Genomic DNA, 21,806 nt, shown 5'->3' with positions numbered 1-21,806 from the left:
TATATTTTGTGTCACTTTTGGCTCCCATACTGAAGTCTGTCTTCCTTCCTTCCTTCCTTCCTTCCTTCCTTCCTTCCTTCCTTCCTTCCTTCCCTGTCTAAAGCTTCATGGCAGAATGTTCCAGAAAATCATGGAGGCATTGGGAGGAAGAAATGGGGCTACTCCTCTATTGTATATCCTAGTAGGTGCACCCAGGGCAGCAGTTTACATAATTCATAAGTTGCTATCCTTTTCCTCCTCCTTCCTCTCCTCTTCCTCCTCTTCCTCCTCTTCTTCCTCCTCCCCTCTCTTCCTCCTCCTCCTTACCACCACCATCCTCGTCACCACTATTGTCATCATCACCACCACCACCACATCATACAGCTTCCTCCGCCTCCTCTTCTTCCTCCTCCTCTTCCTGCTCCCCCTCTCTTCCTCCTCCTCCTCCTCACCACCACCACTCTCATCATCATCACCACCACCATCATCACCATCATCATCACCACCACCACCACCACCATCATCACCATCATCACCACCACCACCACCACCACCACCACCACCACCATCATCATCATCATCATCATCATCTTTCTCTTCCTCCTCCTAGTGACAGCATGCCAGTCTGGGCTGCATGAGCAAATAAGTTGCAGCTCCCTTACCACTCAAGACAAATGGTTCCCCGTCCCAGGAGAGTAGCAAGTGTTCTGCTTCAGGGTCTACAGCTTCCATTCATTGGCCTCGCCTTGAGAGACAGAGCGAAGATCTCCCCTCAGGAGACTCGCAGAACTTAAGCCCTTTTACCTTTTGTCTCTCTGTCTTCCAAGTTTGAGGATTTCTTTCTTTTTCTTTACTATCTACAGCAAGAAAGATACATCCTCGGGGCCTTTGCCAGCTTCTGGCTTTTGAAGCAGTGTATGCTAAGAACGGGCTCTTTTGTTCTCAGTGTTCTGCTGTGTCATGCTTTCCCTCAAGTCGGAACCTTGAATGACCCAGCTACCTGGGCTGGGCAAGGTCTCAGAGAACGGGGGAATCCCTGGGAGCATTTCGAAACCCCATCCCTCCATCAGGGCTATGCTATCCCAGTCAGAACTCCACCCTCCTTTTAGGAAGGCAATCCTTTCATTTTCTAGGCTTCGCCATTATCCAGGGGATCTATTTGCTAACCAGACATTATCTAATTAAGAATCTGGCGTATCACCTCTGCGATAGTAAATCTCTTCGGTTTTTTTGTAAATTCTAATTAGCTACTTATTCAACCCTATCGCTCACTGAATACTTATTATCTACCCAGTAATTATCAGCTGCTGTGGGAGAGAAGTGTGAGGCAAGTCAAACCCTTCTTTTCGGCTACTCTCTTTGTGGGACTAAGAGTTTTCATACAGCTCACTAGTCTGCAGACATGGAAAATGCCTAAGGTAAATTCATGTATGATCTTTTTTTTTTTTTTTTTTACTTTTCTATTTTTCGGAGCTGGGGACCGAACCCAGGGCCTTGCGCTTGCTAGGCAAGCGCTCTACCACTGAGCTAAATCCCCAACCCCATGTATGATCATTTTTATGATGGCCGACTTTCCCCACTCTTTTCCCCCATCCCCAGTCCCCCAAGTGGGATTGGCTCATCAGAACTTCCCCATCTGCTGACGGCTCCTCTGGTGGAACCCAATCAACTTCTTTGTCTTTGTTACTCAATCCTCTAGCAACAGCCCAAGCCAGCCAATTCGGAGGGCGAAAGAGGGTCCTCGACTCCCGCCCTGAAACATAAGAAGCCTTGATTGCGTGGGCAGATTTGCTGCCAGCTCTGGTTCCTTCCCTTCACGAAGTGCCTCTGTGTGTGCTGCCTTGTATGTGCATTTTCATGTGCATTTTCACTTTCAGTAAAACTCTGCTGATTGCTCTGACCTTGTCTTTCTTGACTTTTTTAATTCTTCAAGTCAGCAGAGAAAAATGACTTCCTTCCTGGACCCCTCCAAATGACACCATCCTGATGGAGTCGCTTTATTGCAGGGGCACAGAGAGCCACTCAGTAATTATGAAGAAAGTAACAAGAGTGTATTACTGGGGTGCACAGGGATGCACAGGAAAGGGGGCAAAGAGAGGCAGCTCCTAGGCATGGCTGAGCTAGGGTAGCCTCATGAGATGTGACTTTTGCACTGGATCTTGAAGAATGAAGGGTGTTGTAGTGAAGGACAGAAGAGGTTACAGGATGATGGGAAGAGAAGGCAGTCAGTCAGAGGGGAAGAAACTTCAGAAGCCTCATAAAGACAGAAGCATGCAATCATTTGTTGTTATTATTTTTACTTTTTTGTTAGGCTGATCTCTCTCTCTCTCTCTCTCTCTCTCTCTCTCTCTCTCTCTCTCTCTCTCTCTCTCTGTAAACAGAACATCTTCTGCCTTCTATTTTGAAACAGGATCTCCTTGTTGTTTGCCACTAAGTCCACCAGGTTAGCTGGTTCATGAGTTTCTGGGAAGACTCAGTGTTATTGTTCCCGGCTTTATATGGCTTCTGAGAATTCCGTCTCGGGTCCTCACAGGTTCTTTGAAAGTGCTTTCCCCAGTGGGCCATTTCTCCAGCCTTGCATATTTATTTTTAAGCAGGAAAAAAAAGTGCATGTGTGTGTGTGTGTGTGTGTGTGTGTGTGTGTGAATGCACGCTTGTACGTGAGAGAAAGAGAAAGAGGGGGAGAGTTGGGGAGGAGAGGGAGGATGACCCTTTTTATTTGGGAGGAAGAAATCAGGGTAAAAGGCTACCACAAACCTCCAAGTCTTTCTAATCTTACAAATTCACACTAATTCAAGGCCTTCTGTTTCTCATGTGCTATTTATTTAAGGACTTGAGTGCACCTTACAGCTTTTTAGTAATATTGGTACGATTTTATTTTGGGTAATAGAGGGTCATTTTAGCTGTACGTGAAGTTCATTTCTGCGCATGGTAGATACAGATTTCTCCAAGATTCCACAGAAGAGAGGATTCCAGGTCTTTGGAAACGCCGTCTCTGCACATCTTCTTTCGGCCTTCATTTGGAATAGCTGGGGTTGAGAGTGGAAGGACTGGAGGTTATTGTTGGAGGTTTGCCTCAGTGCATTGTAAACACTATATGCCTACCTGCATGTGCTGTGTAATAAAGTCCTCTACGTTACAGTGGCATATTGTGATGGATTATGTAAGCTTGGCCCAGGGCGTGGCAGTATCAGGAGGTGTGGCCTTGTTAGAGTAGGTGTGTCACTGTGGGTGTGGGCTTAAGACCCTCATCCTAGCTGCCTGCAAGTCAGTCTTCTCCTGGCTGCCTTGGGAACAAGATGTAGAACTCTCAACTCCTCCAGCCCTTTGTCAGCCTGAATGCTGCCTATGCTCCCACCTTGGTAATCTCTGAATGTGTAAGCCAGCCCCAATTAAATATTGTCCTTTACAAGAGTTGCCTTGGTCACGGCTTCTGTTCACAGCAGTAAAACCCTAACCAAGACACATATTGTCTTCACAATTCGAAGGATGATTACAAGATTGTGTGCTTTTTATATGTGAATGATTCTGTAGGTTCTGGGGGGTGCGAGACAGTAGTTGTAAGAATCTAATAGTTTACCACATAGTTCCTGTAACTACTGAGTCAACTCCATCAGTATTTATAAGATAGGTTATGGCAAGTATACACTAGTGAATGCACATTTTATTTGACAGACTAGCATAGGTTTATAAGGAAATAAATACACTCACAATCTCAGTGGCTTAATGGGACAAAAGTTTACTATTTTTGAATGAGGAGTCTCTCTTGCTCCTGTCATTTTCCAGGACAGCTGTCCACAGAGTGATGGCTCAGCATTAAGATCCTCTCGGATCACGAGGCACCACCATCTGGATGTGCTATTTTCACCATAGCCACTGGAGAGCAAGAGTGGGTCGAGTGTCCACCATTCCACTTCCAATGAAATGATTGTACTTCAGACGTGACCCAAGTAACTTCAGTTCACACATCACTGTCACGTCACACGACCATGTTTGACTTTAAGAGGGCAGAGACAGCCATCTTACCGTGCAATCATACTATTTATAAACGAAAGATAAGCATCATTGAAATAAAGAGTGGGCTGACTGGTACAACCACATTAGCTTGTGTGATAGACGACACTATCTCTGGTTTCCTATCAATCGCCAAAGTTTATTCTCTCTTGCTTGAATTTATTATGCCAGAAGGAACTGGCCCAGTGGGGCTCCAAATGCAGTCCTAGTCTGCCCACTGGTTGACTGGGAGGGATCTCTATGGCTTCTGTAATTGAGTCACTGCTTTCACAAGTGTCAGATGTTCAGCTTTGGGAGATGAGATTTGTGTCCGCAATCTTCTGCTGTGGTCTTCGACTAACTCTGTGTGTGTTCTGTGTGTGCTGTGGTCTTAGACTAACTCTGTGTGTGTTCTCAGAGTGTTTAATTGCTCCTTGAAGACTTGGGTCGTATTCTGCAAAGAGGTTTTTTTTAATTTTTAAAATGAATGACTTCAACCAATCCATAACATCTTATCCTGGAGCTCCAATGGTCATTAAGAAGAGGCTAGCTACGTGGTGGCCCCAGAAGTGTAGCATATTTGAGCACATTGACTTGTCTGAACAGGAAGCAAAATGACCATAGAGAAAATAACAAGCAAGATCACTAAATACAAAACAAAACAACAAGACAAAAAAACAAAACAAAAAACAAAACAAAACAGAGTTTAAAGCACCTGGAAAAAAAAGTTAAGTTTAAAGTTTCCTCCTTCGTTTTGTTTTTCTTCGGCTCATCTCGTATTGTCCAGCAAAGGAATAAAGAAAGTATTAGAGTTCACCCAGGATGATGGTACATTCCTATAACCCCGGGTCTTGGAAACTGAGGCAGGAGGATGGAGTGTTCCAGTCAACCTGTATTATTCAGGAAGGAGACTTCGACTTAAAAATATTAACAATAAACTCGCGGCAGCAGCAATAATAAAGCCGGTTTAATCTGCTAGAACGGAAAAGGAATTATATTCTTCTGTTTTGTTTTAATATTACGATAATCAAATTACCCCTAAAATGTTTTCTTTTGAAATATGCATCCTCATGAATTTGCATTAGCTCTGAAGTGGGCATTGGTAAAGAAGTTTAGCTTCTTTGTATTTTAAGATTCATATCAAGCAATGTTAAAATTTAAAGGGAATATTGGAATTTATTTTGCCATAGAATTGAGAGAAAACCTGAGCAGTCCTTGAGATTAGGAAAAACATAGGATGCAGAACATAGTAATATTCAGGCTTTAGACAGATAAAACCAAGCAAATATTGCTCAAAAACAAAATCCCAGCAACCCACTGCGAGCGGCCCCTCTCCAGGGGGCAGTAGAGTCTCCAGGAGGGGAGAGGCCAGGCTGCTCCGGGAAGTGCCCTACCTCGGCTGGGTACGGCTGCCCCGCGAGGCGAGGTGAGGGGCGGAGGCTGGAGGAAGGAGCAGGGAGGCGACCTCAGCTTCTTAGCAAAGCTCTGCTCCCGCGGACTAGGGGCGGAGTAGCAGCCGGTTTTAAAGTAGCAGCAAGGGAGGAAGGAAGGAAGGAACGAGGGAGGGACGGGAACCCTGGAGGAGGAGCAGCGAGCCGGGCTGCAGAGTCGGCGGGTGCAGGAGCCGCCCGCGCGAGGCCACGTTTGTTTTTGTTATTTTCCATTGGAGTAGTTCTCCGAGACTGAGCGGGCCGTGCGGGCACCCCCGACCTTCCAGGTGACAGCCGGTCACCCTGCTAGGAGTCAGCTCCGCCCCGAGTCGCCCCTTCCCGCCCACAGCTTCACTCTCCGCCCAGCCTTCCAGTGCCAGCCCAGGGCGAGCGCGCCGGCCGCAGCGGGCTGCAGGAGTAGGAGCAGGAGCAGGAGCAGGAGCTGGAGCAGGAGACCGCGGCTGCCCTGGTCCCTGACCCCGAGGACGGACGGGCGGCGGGAGGACAGACCGGCCCCGGGACGCGATTTCCAGGAAGGAGGATGCGCGCGTGAGCCTGTGTCTCCCGCTAGTCTACTGAGCTGCAGCCAGAGGCTCTGAGCCGTGCCCGGGGAAGTGTCGCATGGGGCAGGGCCGCTGAAGCACGGACTTTAAAGGCTGGTGGCACCGAGTCAGGCGCGGGGGCCTGGGACGACAGTTAGCAGTTTCCTCCGCTCCTGCACAGTGAGAGTTGGGGGCGCGGTGCCCTCGCTAGGCGCGAGTTATGGAGTCGCCTAGCTGCATTCAGGATGAGCCTTTCCCGCACCCCCTAGAGCCGGAGCCGATTGCCCTAGCGCAGCCAGGTGCCACCAAGCCTGGCGACAAGCGCTTCCGGCTATGGTACGTGGGAGGGTCTTGCTTGGATCGCAGGACCACGCTGCCTATGCTCCCGTGGCTCATGGCCGAGATCCGTCGGCGCAGCCAGAAGCCCGAGGCGGGCGGCTGCGGGGCGCCCGCGGCCCGGGAGGTGCTCCTGGTGCTCAGCGCCCCCTTCCTGCGTTGCGTCCCCGCGCCAGGTGTCGGGGTCGGCGGGGGCGCAGGCTCCGGAGCCGTACAGCCCAACACCGGGGTGTTCATCTTCGAGCACAAGGCTCAGCACATCTCGCGCTTCATCCACAACAGCCACGACCTCACCTACTTTGCCTATTTGATCAAGGCGCAGCCCGACGACCCCGAGTCACAGATGGCCTGCCACGTTTTCCGTGCCACGGACCCTAACCAGGTAAGTTTTAGGTGCCAGGGGCGGGGCTAAGAGCCGCGAGGACTGGCGAGGCAGTGACCTCTCTTTTAAGAACTGTCTTGGATCTTGGCTGCTGGCTTGCGCTCCACGTGGCGCGCTCGAGTGCTCTCCTGGTTCCGTTTTGGGATATGGGAGTGGGGGGAAAGCGGCTGGATTGGTTCTAGGGACCAGCTGGCTGCCCTGAGCAGGAGAGGGGAAAGTAGACTCAGTGGTCTTGGGACCCGGGAGGAGTTGGCAAGACTCAAGGAAAAGCGCGGATCCCAGGAGGATCCTGGTGACTGGTGATGGATGACTTGCGTGGCTTTCATCAATGTGTGTGTGTGTGTGTGTGTGTGTGTGTGTGTGTGTGTGTGTGTGTGTGTGTGTGTGTGTGTGTGTGTGCGCGCGCGCAAATGTGTTTCTTGGAAGCGCCGGAGACCACGGGGCACCGGCTCTCAGTCTCGGTAGTCCTGCATTTATACTAGTTTGGCTAGCGCGTCACTGTCACCAAAGTACCTCTAAGTATCTGGGCCTGGGGATGTGTGATTTCCGAGGCTAGGCTAGGGAAGAGTTAGACGTGCCAGAATGTTAGCTAAGTATGATTCTGCGAATTTGGAATTGGAAGACCTTTCTGCTGGTTTTCCGCACCCACAGAGACAATAAATGCATACTTGAGTAACTTAAAAATCAGTGTGATAGAGGTTTCAATGTCATTTTAAAAGTGTTATACTCTTCTAGCTTCATGTTCAGTATTTCTTCTCCGGAGTTTTCTTGTCCTCCCCCCCCCCCCCCCCCCCCCCGGAGCTGGGGACGGAACCCAGGGCCTTGCGCTTCCTAGGCAAGCGCTCTACCACTGAGCTAAATCCCCAACCCTCTCCGGAGTTTTCTAACTCGAAGTGTTCTGGTACTAAATAGAACCTTGAGTTCCTTAATAAGCAGGGGCAGGTCTATCTAGCACAGCAGTTCTCAACCTGGGGGTTGCATATCAGAGATCCTGCATATCAGATATTTACATTATAATTCATAACAGTAACAAAGTCATTATTATGAAGTAGTAACGAAATATTATGGTTAGGGGTCACCACAACGTAAGGAAATGTATTAAAGGGTCACAGCCTCAGGAAGGTTGAGAACCACTGCTCTAGTAGAAAGAGGGAATCTTCTAGTAACTGTGCCTTGGGAAACAGGCTTAGAAGTGTGGAAAGAATGTGTGTGTGTGTGTGTGTGTGTGTGTGTGTGTTTTCTGTGTTTGTTTGCTTTCCAATGTTAAAGCCCCACCCTGTCCTGTTTTCTAAAAATATAATTCGTTGACTAAACATAAATGAATACAGGTTCTATTACATGGTATTCTTATGGTAGCTGGGAAATTAAGACTAGAAGAACAGCTTATAATAAGTCCTCATTTTATTATCACTCCATAATTGGATTCTAAAAATATTGCTTGAGAAAAAGAATATTTTTTCGTACTAGCGTTCCACAGAAGTCCTATAACAAAACTGAAGTAAGAGAATTGCCTTTAGTTTGTTTCATTACTTTGTAGAAGAGAAAAATACCTTTTTGTTTATTTTTAAAGATTCATTTATATTTAATTGTGTGTGTGTGTGTGTGTGTGTGTGTGTGTGTGTGTGTGTGTGTGTACACATACTTGTGCCAGAAGAGGGCTCTGGATGCCCTTGAGTTATAAAGTACTGGCGGTTGTCAGGTGCTGAGAGCAAACGCTGGTCCTCTGGAAGAGCAGGAAGTGCTTTTGGCCTACTGTACCAGCCCCCAAGAGACAAATGCCTTAAACAACCAGAACTGGTAATATGAAGAGGGCAATTAGACTTTCTTTTATTATTGAGATTCTAAAATTACATCATTCCCCACTACCTTTTCTCCCTCCAGGCCCTTCCATGAACCCCTCCTTGCTCTCAAATTCACGGCCTATTTTTTTCTTTAATTGTTTTGGTATAAATATATATGATGTATGTCTATACGATATGATAGATATGATATATACATATTATCAAAACAGTATATGTATGAAATCAAGCTGCTAGGTCTGTGTAATGTTACCTGTATGTATGGCTTCAGGGCTGACCATTGGATAACCAATTGCTTTGTGTCCCTGGGGAAGACTCAGCATTCCTGAGCCGCCTACAGCTCCCTATGTAGGGTTGAGGCCTCCTGGTGGTGATTTTAATTGTTATGTTTGCAACAGAATACTTCTCTACAAATGAAGTTCCCTACCGTGGGTGGCCAGTCAGGTTCATTTTACACGTATTTATTTAAAACTCACAAATGAAATTGGAAAGTTATCAGTCTCTTTACTGTCTCCCAATGCAATATTATGGCTCTGGTAATTAGGAAGAAGGAATACATTACAGTTTCCCGGCCTTAGACTTGTGGTGACCCTGGCTGGTTTAGGTTAGTTACCCTTTTTTCTTTGGATCTGCTCTGTGAAGTATCTTTGCTCATTTCTTTGTGGGTGTTGGCACTCTGGGCTCTCAGTAGTAGTTACTGAGTCCCTTCTGGATGCATGGATTTGGGGTCAATTATGCACACGCTTGGATTTCCCTCCACTGTATATTTAAGTGTTAGAGGCTGAATGTGCTATTACTTTACACATAGAATGTTTAGACTAACTCTCCACACTCCCTTACCTATGTGGATTTAAGGGAAAAAATTATTTTTTAAAGCCAGACATGGTGGCATGCATTTTTAATTTTAGCACTTAGGAGGCAGAGGCAGACAGATCTCTGAGTTCAACCGTGAGGTACAGAGCGAATTTCAGGACAGCCAGGTATACAGAGACAAACTCTATTTCAAAAAGCAAAAACAAACAAAACAAAACAAAACAAAAAACCCAAAACAAAAAAACCCACAAAATTTCCCTTGCCTTTCCTCCCTTTAGCCCCTCATGTGTCCTTCCTCCCGTCCTTCCTACACCCTCCTCACTATCTTTCAGATTCATACCTTCTTTTTCTTTAATTATTTTTTATGTATGTATGCATAAATATACACATATGACTTGCTCTGTATATCCTTTTATATATTCCTTTATATGTATATTCATATATATATACAATATGTAATAAAACATTTATTATGCATATGATTTCAGGGCTGATCACTTGTATTTGGTGACCAGTCCGGGGGGCTCATCCTTGGGAAAGACTAATTCTTCTTTTTTTTAATCTTTAATCTTTTTTACATTCAGTTGTTATCCCCCTCCCCTCTGCTCATCCCATTCCTTCTCCCCAGTCTCCATGAGGATGCTCCCACCCCACCCTCCAACCTTATCCCCTGCCCCTCACCAGGCCTCCCATTCCCTGGGACCTCCAGTCTCTCCAGGGTTAGGTGTATCTTTTCTGACTGAACCCAGACCTGGCAGTCCTCTGCTGTATCTGTGTTGGAGCCTCATATCAACCAGGTGCTGCCTGGTTGGTGACTCAGTGTCTGAGAGATCTCAGAGGTCCAGTTTAGTTGAGACTGCTGGTCTTCCAGTGGAGTTGCCCTCCTTCTCAGCTTCTTCCACCCTTTCCCTAACTCAAACACAGGGGTCCCCGACGTCAGTCCATTGGTTGGGTGTAAGTATCTGCATCTGTCTCAGTCAGCTGCTATTTGGGCCTCTGAGGGGCCATGTGGGAAAGACCAATTCTTTCTCAGCAGTTATTAATTGCTTGTAGTTCTTTGTGTAGGGGTGGGGTCCAACGAGAGCTCCCCCTTCTACCTTAGTATTTTTATTGGTATTATTGTTCAAGTTTTGTTTAGGCAGCCGTATCATTGAGGTATCATGCTTGTAGCTCCTCTGTCATTCAGGAGACACAGTCTCACAGTGGGATTCTTGTTCTCACAATCTTTCCAGGAGTTGTATTGTAGATGTATCCATTGGGGCTGGGTACCACAGGATCAGTTGTTTTCTGCAGCTGACCTGTTGGGTTTTCTGTAATGGTCTCTGTCTTCTGCAAAGAGCAGTGTGATGGCTTGCCTATGCTTGGCCCAGGGAGTGGCATGGTTAGAAGGTGTGGCCCTGTTGGAGGAAGTGCGTCACTGTGGGGGGGTGGGCCTGGAGACCCTCCTCCTAGCTGCCTGAGGATGCTCAGTCTGTTCCTGGCTTCCTTCGGATGAAGATGTAGAACTCAGCTCCTCCTGCACCATGGATGCTGCTATGCTCCTGCCTTGATAATGGACTGAACCTCTGAACCTGTAAGCCAGCCCCAATTAAATGTTGTCCTTTATAAAACTTGCATTGGTCATGGTGTCTGTGCACAGCAGTAAAACCCTAAGGAAGACAAGCAGCTTCTTTGATGGTGGGTGAGAACTGTAGTACAAAGATTACTGTCAGCCAGTAGAACTCTAGAGTAACTGTCAGTACGAGGATAAGTATTAGAGTGCAGGTAGGAATTATGCTGCTCTAATAAGTGGTGACGTCATAGGTTTACCTCTGGGACCCTGACCTTCCTCACCTTGGGTAGTTGGCTAGGTTTCCAGTACTAGGCATGATCTCACTCCCGAGTGGGCCTTAAACCCATCTAGACAGCTAGTGCTTACCACCAAGGTGTGAGTACCGATAGTGCGCTGTTACAGATATCTTGCTTTATAGGTCACCATTGTGGTTCATAGGCGTCACACTTAGAGGACAATTTATTGTTCCCTCTCTTGGTAGCTTGATAGCACCTTCTGATATTATGAAAGATAGACTACACAGGGGAGGGCTGTACTCTCATTTGCTCTGAACTGAGCAAAGTCCTGCCAGGAATCTTTTATTCGAAGGGCCAGATGTGGTCTCTATAGAGACCAGCTCTGCTAAGAATTAGTTCCCAACTTTAGAGCCTCCAGTGCCTTGGAAGAGAGTTGCATGAGGACTGTGGGGGAACTGAACGGGGGTGGGGGTCCCTTCTTGGTGTGGTACTCAGCTCTATCTGGAAGTTACAGGAATGGATGCAAACTCTGCATTGAAATTTTGATTTCACAAGAAAATGAAGAAATTGGATGTCTGTCTATCTGTCTGTCTGCCTGTCTGTCTGTCTCCAATTTCAAAGCGTTGGTAAATGTTTTAAACACTTAAGAACCCTCTTTGGTTCAAGCAATATACAGAAGGTTTGGTTTCAGGTAACTCCAGTTTCCACCAAATATAAATATTTGGGAAATTGGTGAATTCAGTCATTGGCACTGTCTGCCACATTTCCCTGTGCACCTCCGTTGGCTGCATAGGACTCCGTTGGCAAAGTTGGAACAACCGTCTTTGTAGAATTCACAGTGAGCATTCTCTAATGCGGCGACTCTTCAGCCAGACATGCTGACACATTCAACAGTTTTATCATTATGGGTTTGCTTCCTACGAAGTAGGCTAAGGTTCTGGGTACCTTTGCCATGGACAGAGGGTTCTGTTTGCTTTGTCCCATGTTCTTTATTTGAAATGGAGAGTCAAGCTCTTTGCTGAGGGAGCCTACTCTTTCCTTCATTCACTGAGCAAAGTCTACAAGGCAGCCTAGAGCAGTGGAGGGCAAACATCTCCAGTGAACTTGCCTTCCTTTGTCTCACAAGGCAGTCCCTTTTCTGATGTGCATCTACCTTGAGGACGACCATATAGTTTATTGATTTGGGATAGCTTTTATTGTGAAAGAGGACACTGCCATGAGATTGTTTACCCATGTATAACAAGCTATACACCTGGATTGGGCAAGGCAGAATGGCCTTCACACGTTCAGGGCAGCTAATCACAGAGTTTGCACTTGGGCCACTGACTTAGAGGCTTGTCTAGCAGATAAGGCTAATGTTTTACAGAATATCTGCTCACATGTCTTTTCTGAGGGTGGATTTCCGGGTGATCTCAGAGATGGAAGTCTTGAGCTGATAGCTTGTGTCTGTTGTGTTGGGTTGCCATGGTGATAAGCCCCCTGGGTTCACACCTCTTCCTTAGAGGTAAGAATATGTGTCAGGAAAAGCACTCGGCTGGAAAGACTTAACGTGTACAGGTCTTTCAGGTATGAGGAGAGACGAAGAGGAGGTTAAGTGTATGTCATGGTGTGTCCAGCAGTCCCCATCTGTGTCAGTCTCTGTAGCATGACATGAAAGCAGTGTTAGCTTTAGCATGTTAAATTAGTAAAGGATGTGTCTGTCTAAACTCTTTATAGATCCCATTGGCATAAATTGGGTTGTGGAATACATGGTTCTTTCTCACGAGCAAGGAGAGGTCACAAATCTGCAAGTAGGTATCTTTACTTCCTTTCAAAAAGAGTCTGTGCACGTCTAACATTTCTTCATTTAAAAGGAAGTTTGCGGTCTGGCACATGGTACAGTCGCTGGACTACTTATTTAGCACGCATGAAGCCCTGGGTTCACCCCCAGAACCCATACACACAGTGTAGTGGTACAAATCTAAAGGTTTTCACACTTGGGGTATGAAGATGGGAGGATCTGAGCTGGAGGTCATCCTCACCTACATATCGAATTCAAGGCTAGCCTGGGCTACATATCAAATTCGAGGCTAGCCTGGACTATGTGAGACCCCTCTTCAAAAAAAAGTTTTTATACATTATAACATATACATTTTAATAATTAAGTCAGTGTATGCTTGTAAGAATTAGAGATTGTAGATGTTGAAGCTGGAGATATGGTTAAGATTTAGTGTGGGTAAATACCTTTAAACCCAGCAGAGGCATGTGGATTTCTGTAAGTTCCCCACCAGCTTGGTCTACATAGCTTTCTAAGATAGCCATAGCTACAATAGTGAAATAAACCCTGTTTCAAAACAAAGCAAAACAAGAAACAAAACTAAAATAACAACAACGAAAAACATAAAATCATGTCACCCTTATTCCTGAGGAGGACTGGAGTTCCTCTCCCAGCCTACCATAGATGGCTCGCAACAGCCTGTCACTCTACTGCAGGGAGCATAATTTCTTCTGGCCACCAATAGCACCTGCAACCACGTGGCCCAGACCACACCCCTCCACACACATAATTAAATGATATTTTAAATTTAGTTTTTATTTCATGCGATGGATGTTTTGCCCGCATGTATGTATGCTCACCACTTACATGCTAGTACCTGCAAAGGCCAGCAGAGAGCCAGAAGACGGCCTCCTGGAACTCGAGTAAAAGATGGTTTCTAAGCCTGCATGTTGATGATGGGAAATGAAACAGTCAGTCTCCAATTATTGAGCACTATCTCCATCCCCAAATCAAAGTGTTTTTAGTTTTGTGTTTTCTTTTGAGACAGGGTCTAACTATGTAGTCCTGGCTTGCCTGGAACTCTGTGTAGATCAGCCAGACTTTGAACTCATAGAGATCCACCTGCCTCTGCCTCCTGAGAGCTAGGATTACAGCTGTGCTCCACCATGCCCAACTTCTTTAAAGTTTTTACAAAGATATTAAAGGTTTGGACACTGCATTATGACTAACGACATGCCTAGATTTCTTTCGTAGCCAGATGTAGTGGCACATACCTTTAATCCCAGCACTCAGGAGGAAGAGGCAGGCAGCCATCTTTGAGTTCAAGCCCTGCGTATTCTACATAGCGAGCTCCAGGACTGCCGGTATGAGAGAGGTCTTGTCTCAAAGGCAAAAAAGTTATTTTATTATTATTAGTGTGTGCATTTGTTTGTGGGGGTGCGTGTTTGTGTACGTGTATTTATGTATAAGTATTTGTGTATGTATGGGTTTGAGTATGTGGGTATGTGTTTGTGTGTGCATTTTGTGTGTGTTTGTGTACATGTGTTTATGTATGTGTATTTGTGTATGTGTGTTTAAGTATGTATGTGTTCCTGTGTATATTTTTTGTGTGTTTGTGTATGTGTGTGTATTTTGTGCATGTGTTTGTGTGTGTATTTGTGTGTGTGTATGTGTGTATGTGTGTGTGTATGTGTTTGTGTGTGTGTATTTCGTGTGTGGGTATATGTGTATGTGTGTATTTGTGTGTGTATAAATGTGTGTGTATTTTGTGTGTGTGTATGTGTGTATTTGTGTGTGTGTGTGTGTATTTGTGTGTGTATTTGTGTATTTGTATGTTTGTGTGTGTGTATTTTGTGTGTGCATGTATGTGCATGCATTCACGCACTGGGGATTATATGTACTAGGCAAGCACTCTGCCACTGAGCCACATCCTCAAGCACAGAGATGGCTTTTCTGGTTTGCCATATACACCTTTTGTTTCATCCTTGAGCTGGCTAGTTTTGTGTCAACTTGAAATAGGCTGAAGTCATCTGAGAGAAGGGAACCTCCATTGAGAAAATGCCACCGTAAGTCGTGTTGTAGGCAAGTCTGTAGGTCATTTTCTGAGTAATTGATGGAGGAGGGCCCAGCCCATCATGGATGGTGCCACCTCTGGTGTCATGGTCCTGGGTCCTGTAAGGAAAGCAGGCTTAGCAAGCCAGTCAGCAGCACCCGTCCACAGCCTCTGCATCAGCTCCTGCCTCTATATTCCTACCCACTTCCTTCAGTGATGGAAGTGTAAGCCGAGTAAACCCTGTCCTCCCCCACTTGCTTTGGGTCATGATGCTTCATTACAGCACCAGCAACCGTAACTAGTACACTCATCCTGTTGGCTTGAGGCGGACATTAGTGTGGCTTGACCTTGTGGAAGAACCACAATATCTGGGGAAAGGCAAACACCTGTCCACAGAGCTGCCCAGTTTCAAGGTGGCAGCAGCCTTATGATGAGGACCTATCTGAAACACCAGGGCCGTTGAGGACCAGCTTCACAATTGGAAAATGCAGGCTCCCGAGTGGGAGCATGTGTCTGCACATGGGAAGGGTTTACCAGATGGATCTCCCCATTTCTGAGTCTCGTTCTCTTCCTGGTGATACCCAGACAACTGAGTTGGGAGCTGCAGATCGCATAGGTAGGCTGTGTGGCCAATTCTTCACTCTTGGTTGCTTTCAGAGTCTTTCCCAGAGCTAAAGATTTACAGGAAGATGAGACGTAAGATCTGATTGCAGAGGACTTGACAGACACTTTTATTCTTCCAGCCTACTGGCTTCTTTCCCTACTCACAGGAACCTTAAGCCCGTGGATGTGCTGAATGGGAAGCTTATCTTGCAGCCGAAAGCTTTAAGTAGTGAAGGTGGACAGTGTTCGTACTTGTCTTGGGTGGTCAGGTGAGATGAGGGATATATTTCAGTGTCAAATCATGTCAGTTTGTACAAAAAAACGAGACGTTCCTTATTTGCATCCTGATAAACAGTAACATCTAGAAAGACAAATTCCAGTCGAACGCTATTTTTCCCCCATCTGTAGGGTGAGGGAAATAATTGCCTGGTGAGGGCACTGATGGTGTCCGTGATCTCCCGACCCAAGCCCCCAGATTATCTAGTGTTTCACTGAAACAAAAGATAAAGAAATGTCTCAGCATGTCTTACATGTCAGCCGTGTAGACAACAGGCTGAAAAGGAATACAGTTGTGTGACAGGGTAAGAGGGTGGCCAGTCTGACAATTGCTAGAGGGGCCTTGTTTATTCAGTTCCTTTACCCATTTCCTCGTCCTCCCCATCTTTTAAGGTAATCATTTCGATAAAACACTTGGCTTTCACTCACTCACTTGAGACCTGCGCCCAGCGGTTAAGAGCGCACACTGCTCTTCTAGAGAACCCGAGCTTGACTTCCAGCACGCACATCAGGAAGCTCTCAACCATCCACCATTCCCTTCTCAAGGGAATCACCACCCCTGGCCTCTGTCTGAACTCATTTGCAATAACAATACAAATTTAAAAGTAAAAAATTTGGGTGATTGCTTTAGAGTCCCATTTCGTTAAGGTCCCGTATACCCCATTGTAAAATGAATGACAAATCAGTTAGGAGGTCCTTATTTATTTATTTATTTATTTATTTATTTATTTATTTATTTATTGTATTTATTTTTGAGACAGGGTTTCCCTGTGTAGCCCTGGCTGTCCTGGAACTCACTTAGTAGATTAGGGTGGCCTTGAACTCACAGAGACTAGCCTGCCTCTTTGTCCTGAATGCTAGGATTGAAGGAGTGTGCCACCACTACCTGGTTACCCTTAGGATGCATTTTAATATTATATTCAGGATAATTTGCTTGAAATGTTGTTTGCATAAAATACTAATGCAAGTTTGCTAGCTCGCTGGCCTTGCTAGCTGTGAATGCCACTGGCTCGTTACCTCAGATTTCTAACGTGGCATGAGTGTCCTGCAGGCATTTGTTTGCCTCCGTAGAACTTTATTTTATTTTCTTAAAAGTGAGTGATGGGCTGGGGATGGCTCAGTGGGTAGAGTGCTTGTTGAGCATGCAGGGGACGTGAGTTCAAATCCCTGACACCCACAAGGTATCTGGGCATGGCGAATGGGACAAGGAGGCAGAGATAGACAGACCCTAGGGAGCCTCGATGTCCAGTCAGTGTAGCTGAAATTGCCAGGTTCAGTGATAGATTCTATTCCATCCCCACGCCCCGAAACATAACGTAAGGTGGAAAGCAATAGATGTCTACTCTTGGCAACCACTGCATTCCACTTGGCAAACTAAGGGCAAGCTCATCTGTACGCGTGGGCACACACACACACACACACACACACACACACACACACATACACACACACTCACACACACACACTGAATGGTTATTGGGCCCTTGCTGATTTTCTTAGATGTGGAATTTAATATCTAGTAACCATGTAAGGAATGTTTCAATATCCCCCACCCCCAGATGGGAAACCTGAGGTATAGAAAGGTTAAATTACTTTTCAGAAGTTCGCAGGCAGACATGTAATGCTAGAAGCCAAATGCACTCCGGGCAGATTTCACTGGTTCGTTTTGAATCTGCTGCTCTCTGAAATGCAGCCAGAAGTTAGTTTTTGCATGTCTGAGTTATAGACCTTATGTTCTATATGTTGTTGCTTTTTCTTACTTACATTAAAATTTCCTCAGTTAAATGTGCATGTTATTAAATTTGTAAACATATTTATGCTGAATTTATGGGTATATTTATGTCAGTATAAATAGGCCCTCTCAGCCTACATGTGGTGGTGAGCCTGAATCCTTGTTTAACTTTTTCATAAATTCTTCTGTCTAAATTAAGTCAGGTTACAGAGACAGATCCTCTCTAGTTTCTAGCAGTAATTATAAAATAGTAAGAAAAGGGTGGCAATATAGTCTATATATGAACACTGTCTGTTAATTTTTTATCTTATTATTGATTCTTCATGAATTTCACATCATGCACCCCAATCCCACTCATCTCCCTGTTCCTTTGTATCTGCCCTCCACCCCTGCAACCTTCCCTGAAAAGGAAATAAAAAACCAAAAATAATTAAGTAAATAAAATTAATAATCAATCAAACAAACAAACCAAAAACATCTCATCCTGGAAGCTGTGGTGTGTTACAGTGTACAGTATATCCACATGTCTTAACTTGCAAATGTTCATGGTAATGTATTGGTCTATCAAGGCCTCTGGCTTCTACTACTCTATCAGTACTAGGTCTTCACTGGCAAGGGGCTGCAACAGCTCTCTCACTCTCATGCTTTTGGGGCCAGCTCACCTGTGCCCACACCACAGAACCAGCCCTATTATACTACCTAGGTGAGGTTCAGGGCTGGCTTTCCTGAGTGCTTTGGCTGGGGAGTGAGGTCAGCTCTCCTTTTCTCATGACTCCAGGGCCATCTGTCCTGCCTGCCACAGGTGGTGGTGGTGATGGTGGTGGTATTTCTCCCAAGTTCATGCCATCACCATACTACAGAGGAGTGGTGGGGTCAGCACTCCTGAGAGCTCATGCCCTTGGGCCTGCTTCCCCACCCTCGCTCTGACCTCTCAGGGTCAACTCTACTGTGCTGTCCAGGTGAGGTATATTGCCTGCTTAACAGGAATGCTACAGACTTTGAGGGCAGTGGGGCCAGCTCTGCTCAGCCCTGGGACATCAACATGGTCCCAGGCAGTAGCCTAGACCAGGGACATCTGCATGGTGGAATTATTAGCCATTGACATTGACATAGACCCCGACTGCAACACAGCCATGGACCCAGACATGGCTATCAGTGGCAGCATGGTCAGGACTTCCCCATAGTCTTAGGTGTCAGGGCAGTCTACGCACATCAGGAGGCTGTTCCACTCCAACCACTCATTTCCAGTTCTGCCTCGCTTCATAGTGTTCAAACTGTTCTGCTTCTCTTGCTGTCCCATCTATCCCACACGTCTGTGGGCAAGCCACATGGCAGACGGGCCTCTGGGTGTCTGTCTTCCACCTCTCCGTTGAGATAATAAAATCTGTTAATTGCTTTCTGTTGAGATAATGAGATGCATTAATAGTTTCGAGGATGGAAATTACCAACAAATAGTTTATATTTGATTAGGGAATCAGGGAAATACTTGACATAGAATGGTTCTGTTGGAAATTACGGAGGATATATAAATTTGCAATTGTTAATTTTAGTAAATAGAATGAAAACATGAGACAGTGGGTGAATGGACTAGCTGACCCCCAACACACTTTGAACTCTTGATTTTCTTGTCTCTTCTTCCCCAGGTTGGGGTTACTGTGTGAGCTACCACTGGGGATCAAACCCAGGGTTCCATACACTCTCAGGAAGTCTACCAACTGGGCTGCATCCCTATCCTCTTAAGCCCATCTTAACTTCTGAGGAAACTCTTGTGACAGAAGTCCAACCTTGTTATTTTTTCCTTTACAGAAGACATTTGTTGGCGATTGCTCTTAGACAATCTTATGAGAAAACAGGCATTAAGAATCTCTCTTCTACGGAAGTCAAACCTAGGCTCAAATGATTTCCCCAAGGATCTGGCAGATCAGATCTTCCAAGTTCCATGAATGCTCGAACATCCTTTTTGTAAGTTTTCATTGATGGTAACATGCTAATGTTGTAGCCTCATCTTTCCTTCTTCAGGCTGTAAATCAGCTTTCTCAACCTGGGGGTTGACCAACCCATTAACAGGGGTTGCCTAAGACCATTGGAGAACACAGATATTTACGTTAAGATTCATAGCAGCAGCAGCAAAATGAGAGTTATGAAGTAGTAATGAAGTAATTTTCTAGTTGGGTCATCACAGCATGAGGATTCATATTAAGGGGCTGCAGCGGTAGGCACGTTGATGCTGAATTGACTTTGCAGTTGAGTTTGTAGTTGCTGATGCTGGAGAAGTAGGAATTACAGCTGAGTCCCACTTTTCACTTCCTGCTTTTGGACCTCGAGACAAGTCATCAACTCTGCCTCTGAGGCTTTTTTTGTTTTTGTTTTTTGTTTTTCATTAAGACAGGGTTTGGCTACGTGCAATAGGATAGGCGGCCCCAAACTGGAGATCCTCCTGACTCATCTGCTCTAGATTATAGATATGCTCTGACATGTTGGCCAAAAGTTACTTAGTTTTCTTTTTGTTAAGTGCTCTGAACTGTGGCTTGTTCGTACTGGGCAAGTCCTGTACCGCTGGGGTTATAGACTCCTCATTAGCATGGAGAGCTCCAGGTCTTCAATGGGGTATCGTGGTTATGTGTTCTAGAGCAGGGAGAGGCAGATAGAGAATGGTTTCACTCTGGCTACTCTCAATGCTGAGATCCCTGGGGTTTGAGCTCATTCAACCTTACCCTTCCTATGTCTGTCTGATACCAAGGTCCCAACATGCCCTATAGACTTGAGGTAGACATTCGGTGTGCTCAGTCATCCTCCATTTTATTTTCTTTAGATTTTTTATTTTATCTTTTATGGGCATGACTGTTTTGCTTGAATGTATATGTACGTATGCCACGTGCATGCCTGGTGTCCCTCAGAAGTCGGAAGAGGGCATAGGATTCCTTGGAAATGGAGGTACAATGGTTGTGAGCCACAGTGAAGGGTGTTGGGAACTGAACCCTGGTCCTCTGCAGGAGCAACGATTGATTTTAGCTATGGAGGCATCTCTACAGTCCCTTTGTTTATTTTTAAAGACAGGGTCTCTCACTGAACTTACAGCTCACCAATTATAGAAATGAATGATTGTCCTGTTTCTACTTCCCTGGATCTGGGAATGCAGGTGTGTGTGTGTGTCACTATGCCCGGCTTTTTCATGTGGATGCTTAAAGTTGAACTCAAATCCTCAGGCTTTCAAGACAGGCACTTCACTAATTGGGCCATCTGCCCAGCCCCACTGAAATGATTTGCATATGCTCACACACCTCTACTTATCATAACCAGCGTAAGAACTGCGATCTTCTTCGCTGAGACTGTATCTTTACTCTTGTCCCTGTTCATCTGTTTCCCTTCCGTCATCGTCGTCCTTCCACAGAGCTGTAGGAGTGGACCTTTCAAAGCCCAGCCTTTGAACTCAGGCCAAATGCACATTCTCACATGTCTTGGCTAACTGAGCCTCGTCAGAGAACCTCGTCCAGCTGTACACTCCCCGATTCTGACGTGCAGGTTGGCTGTCCCGTTCAAAACAAGTCTGGCCCTTAGATAACTTCAAAGCCTCTGCATGCTTCCTAATTCTTGCTGCTTTAGCTCCTCACCCCTTCAGTTTTTTTTTTTTTTTTTTTTTTTTTTTTTTTGCTTAAGCGACAAATGCCACTTCCTCAGATTTGGTTCTGATGAAAGTGTAGCTGACTGACGCAGGTGGGGGCCTTAGCTTTACATTTCTGTGTCAGATGTTTGTTTTCCCCTTGACACATAACGTTGTTTTGAATGCTGTTTTTTCTGTGGCTACCCCACCTGTGGAATGCAAACCTCATGCTGGGAGCTCACGTCTGTTCATGGTGGTGTGACCAGGACCTAGTTCAGTAGGAGGAGTTCATTCCGATCCAATGACCTGAGCAGGGACAGGTCCCTGTCCTCAGGAGATTAAATCCTCAGCTAGGGCTTGCTGACCAGTGGCAAGAGCACATGTGTGTCCTACATGTCTCGGCTTTACAGATGTCGACTGTAATGCGTTTGTACAATAGTATCTTCCCAGGTGGATACTTATAGTTTTAGAGGAGTTATACCACATATAATGTTAAGTGGGATTGTGAAGCATGCTTTTAAATGGAAACTTAGAAACAGTCTCGAGAGACAGGGTCTTACTAGGTAGCCCAGTCTGGCCTTAAATTTGTAATTCTCCTACATCCTGTAATTGTAAGCATGGGCCAATCACACCTTAAATAAGTATATTCTGAAAACTTTTGGTAGGCTAAATATGAAAGGACTCCCTCTTATCTTTCTCCTTCCTCTCTTCCTAAAAGTACTG

The 21,806-nt window shown here is 45.6% G+C and overlaps 1 protein-coding gene and 1 long non-coding RNA gene across 3 annotated transcripts in view; one reads left to right on the top strand and one right to left on the bottom strand.

Moving 5' to 3' along the window:
- Positions 1-2,783: 2,783 nt before the first annotated feature.
- LOC148001105 (uncharacterized) lies at positions 2,784-5,467 on the bottom strand. Its single transcript, XR_015638437.1, has 2 exons — positions 5,367-5,467; positions 2,784-3,008 (listed from the first exon to the last, which is right to left on the bottom strand). It is a non-coding gene; the product is annotated as an uncharacterized LOC148001105 (long non-coding RNA).
- Positions 5,468-5,766: 299 nt separating this feature from the next.
- The window catches only part of Tbc1d4 (TBC1 domain family, member 4), a 183,766-nt gene continuing 167,726 nt past the window's right edge, over positions 5,767-21,806 (top strand). The window contains 1 exon segment of one of the 2 annotated variants that reach the window (NM_001427219.1): positions 5,767-6,662. In NM_001427219.1, the coding sequence (NP_001414148.1) occupies positions 6,165-6,662 (498 nt within the window). In that variant the 5' untranslated portion in view covers positions 5,767-6,164. 2 annotated transcript variants of the gene reach the window in all.

This window comes from Rattus norvegicus, chromosome 15 (genome assembly GCF_021556685.1).
Source record: "Rattus norvegicus strain SHRSP/BbbUtx chromosome 15, alternate assembly SHRSP_T2T, whole genome shotgun sequence".
Taxonomy (NCBI): domain Eukaryota; kingdom Metazoa; phylum Chordata; class Mammalia; order Rodentia; family Muridae; genus Rattus; species Rattus norvegicus.
The sequence above is the reverse complement of the archived record's forward strand: the minus strand, read 5'-3'. Positions and strand labels throughout refer to the sequence as shown.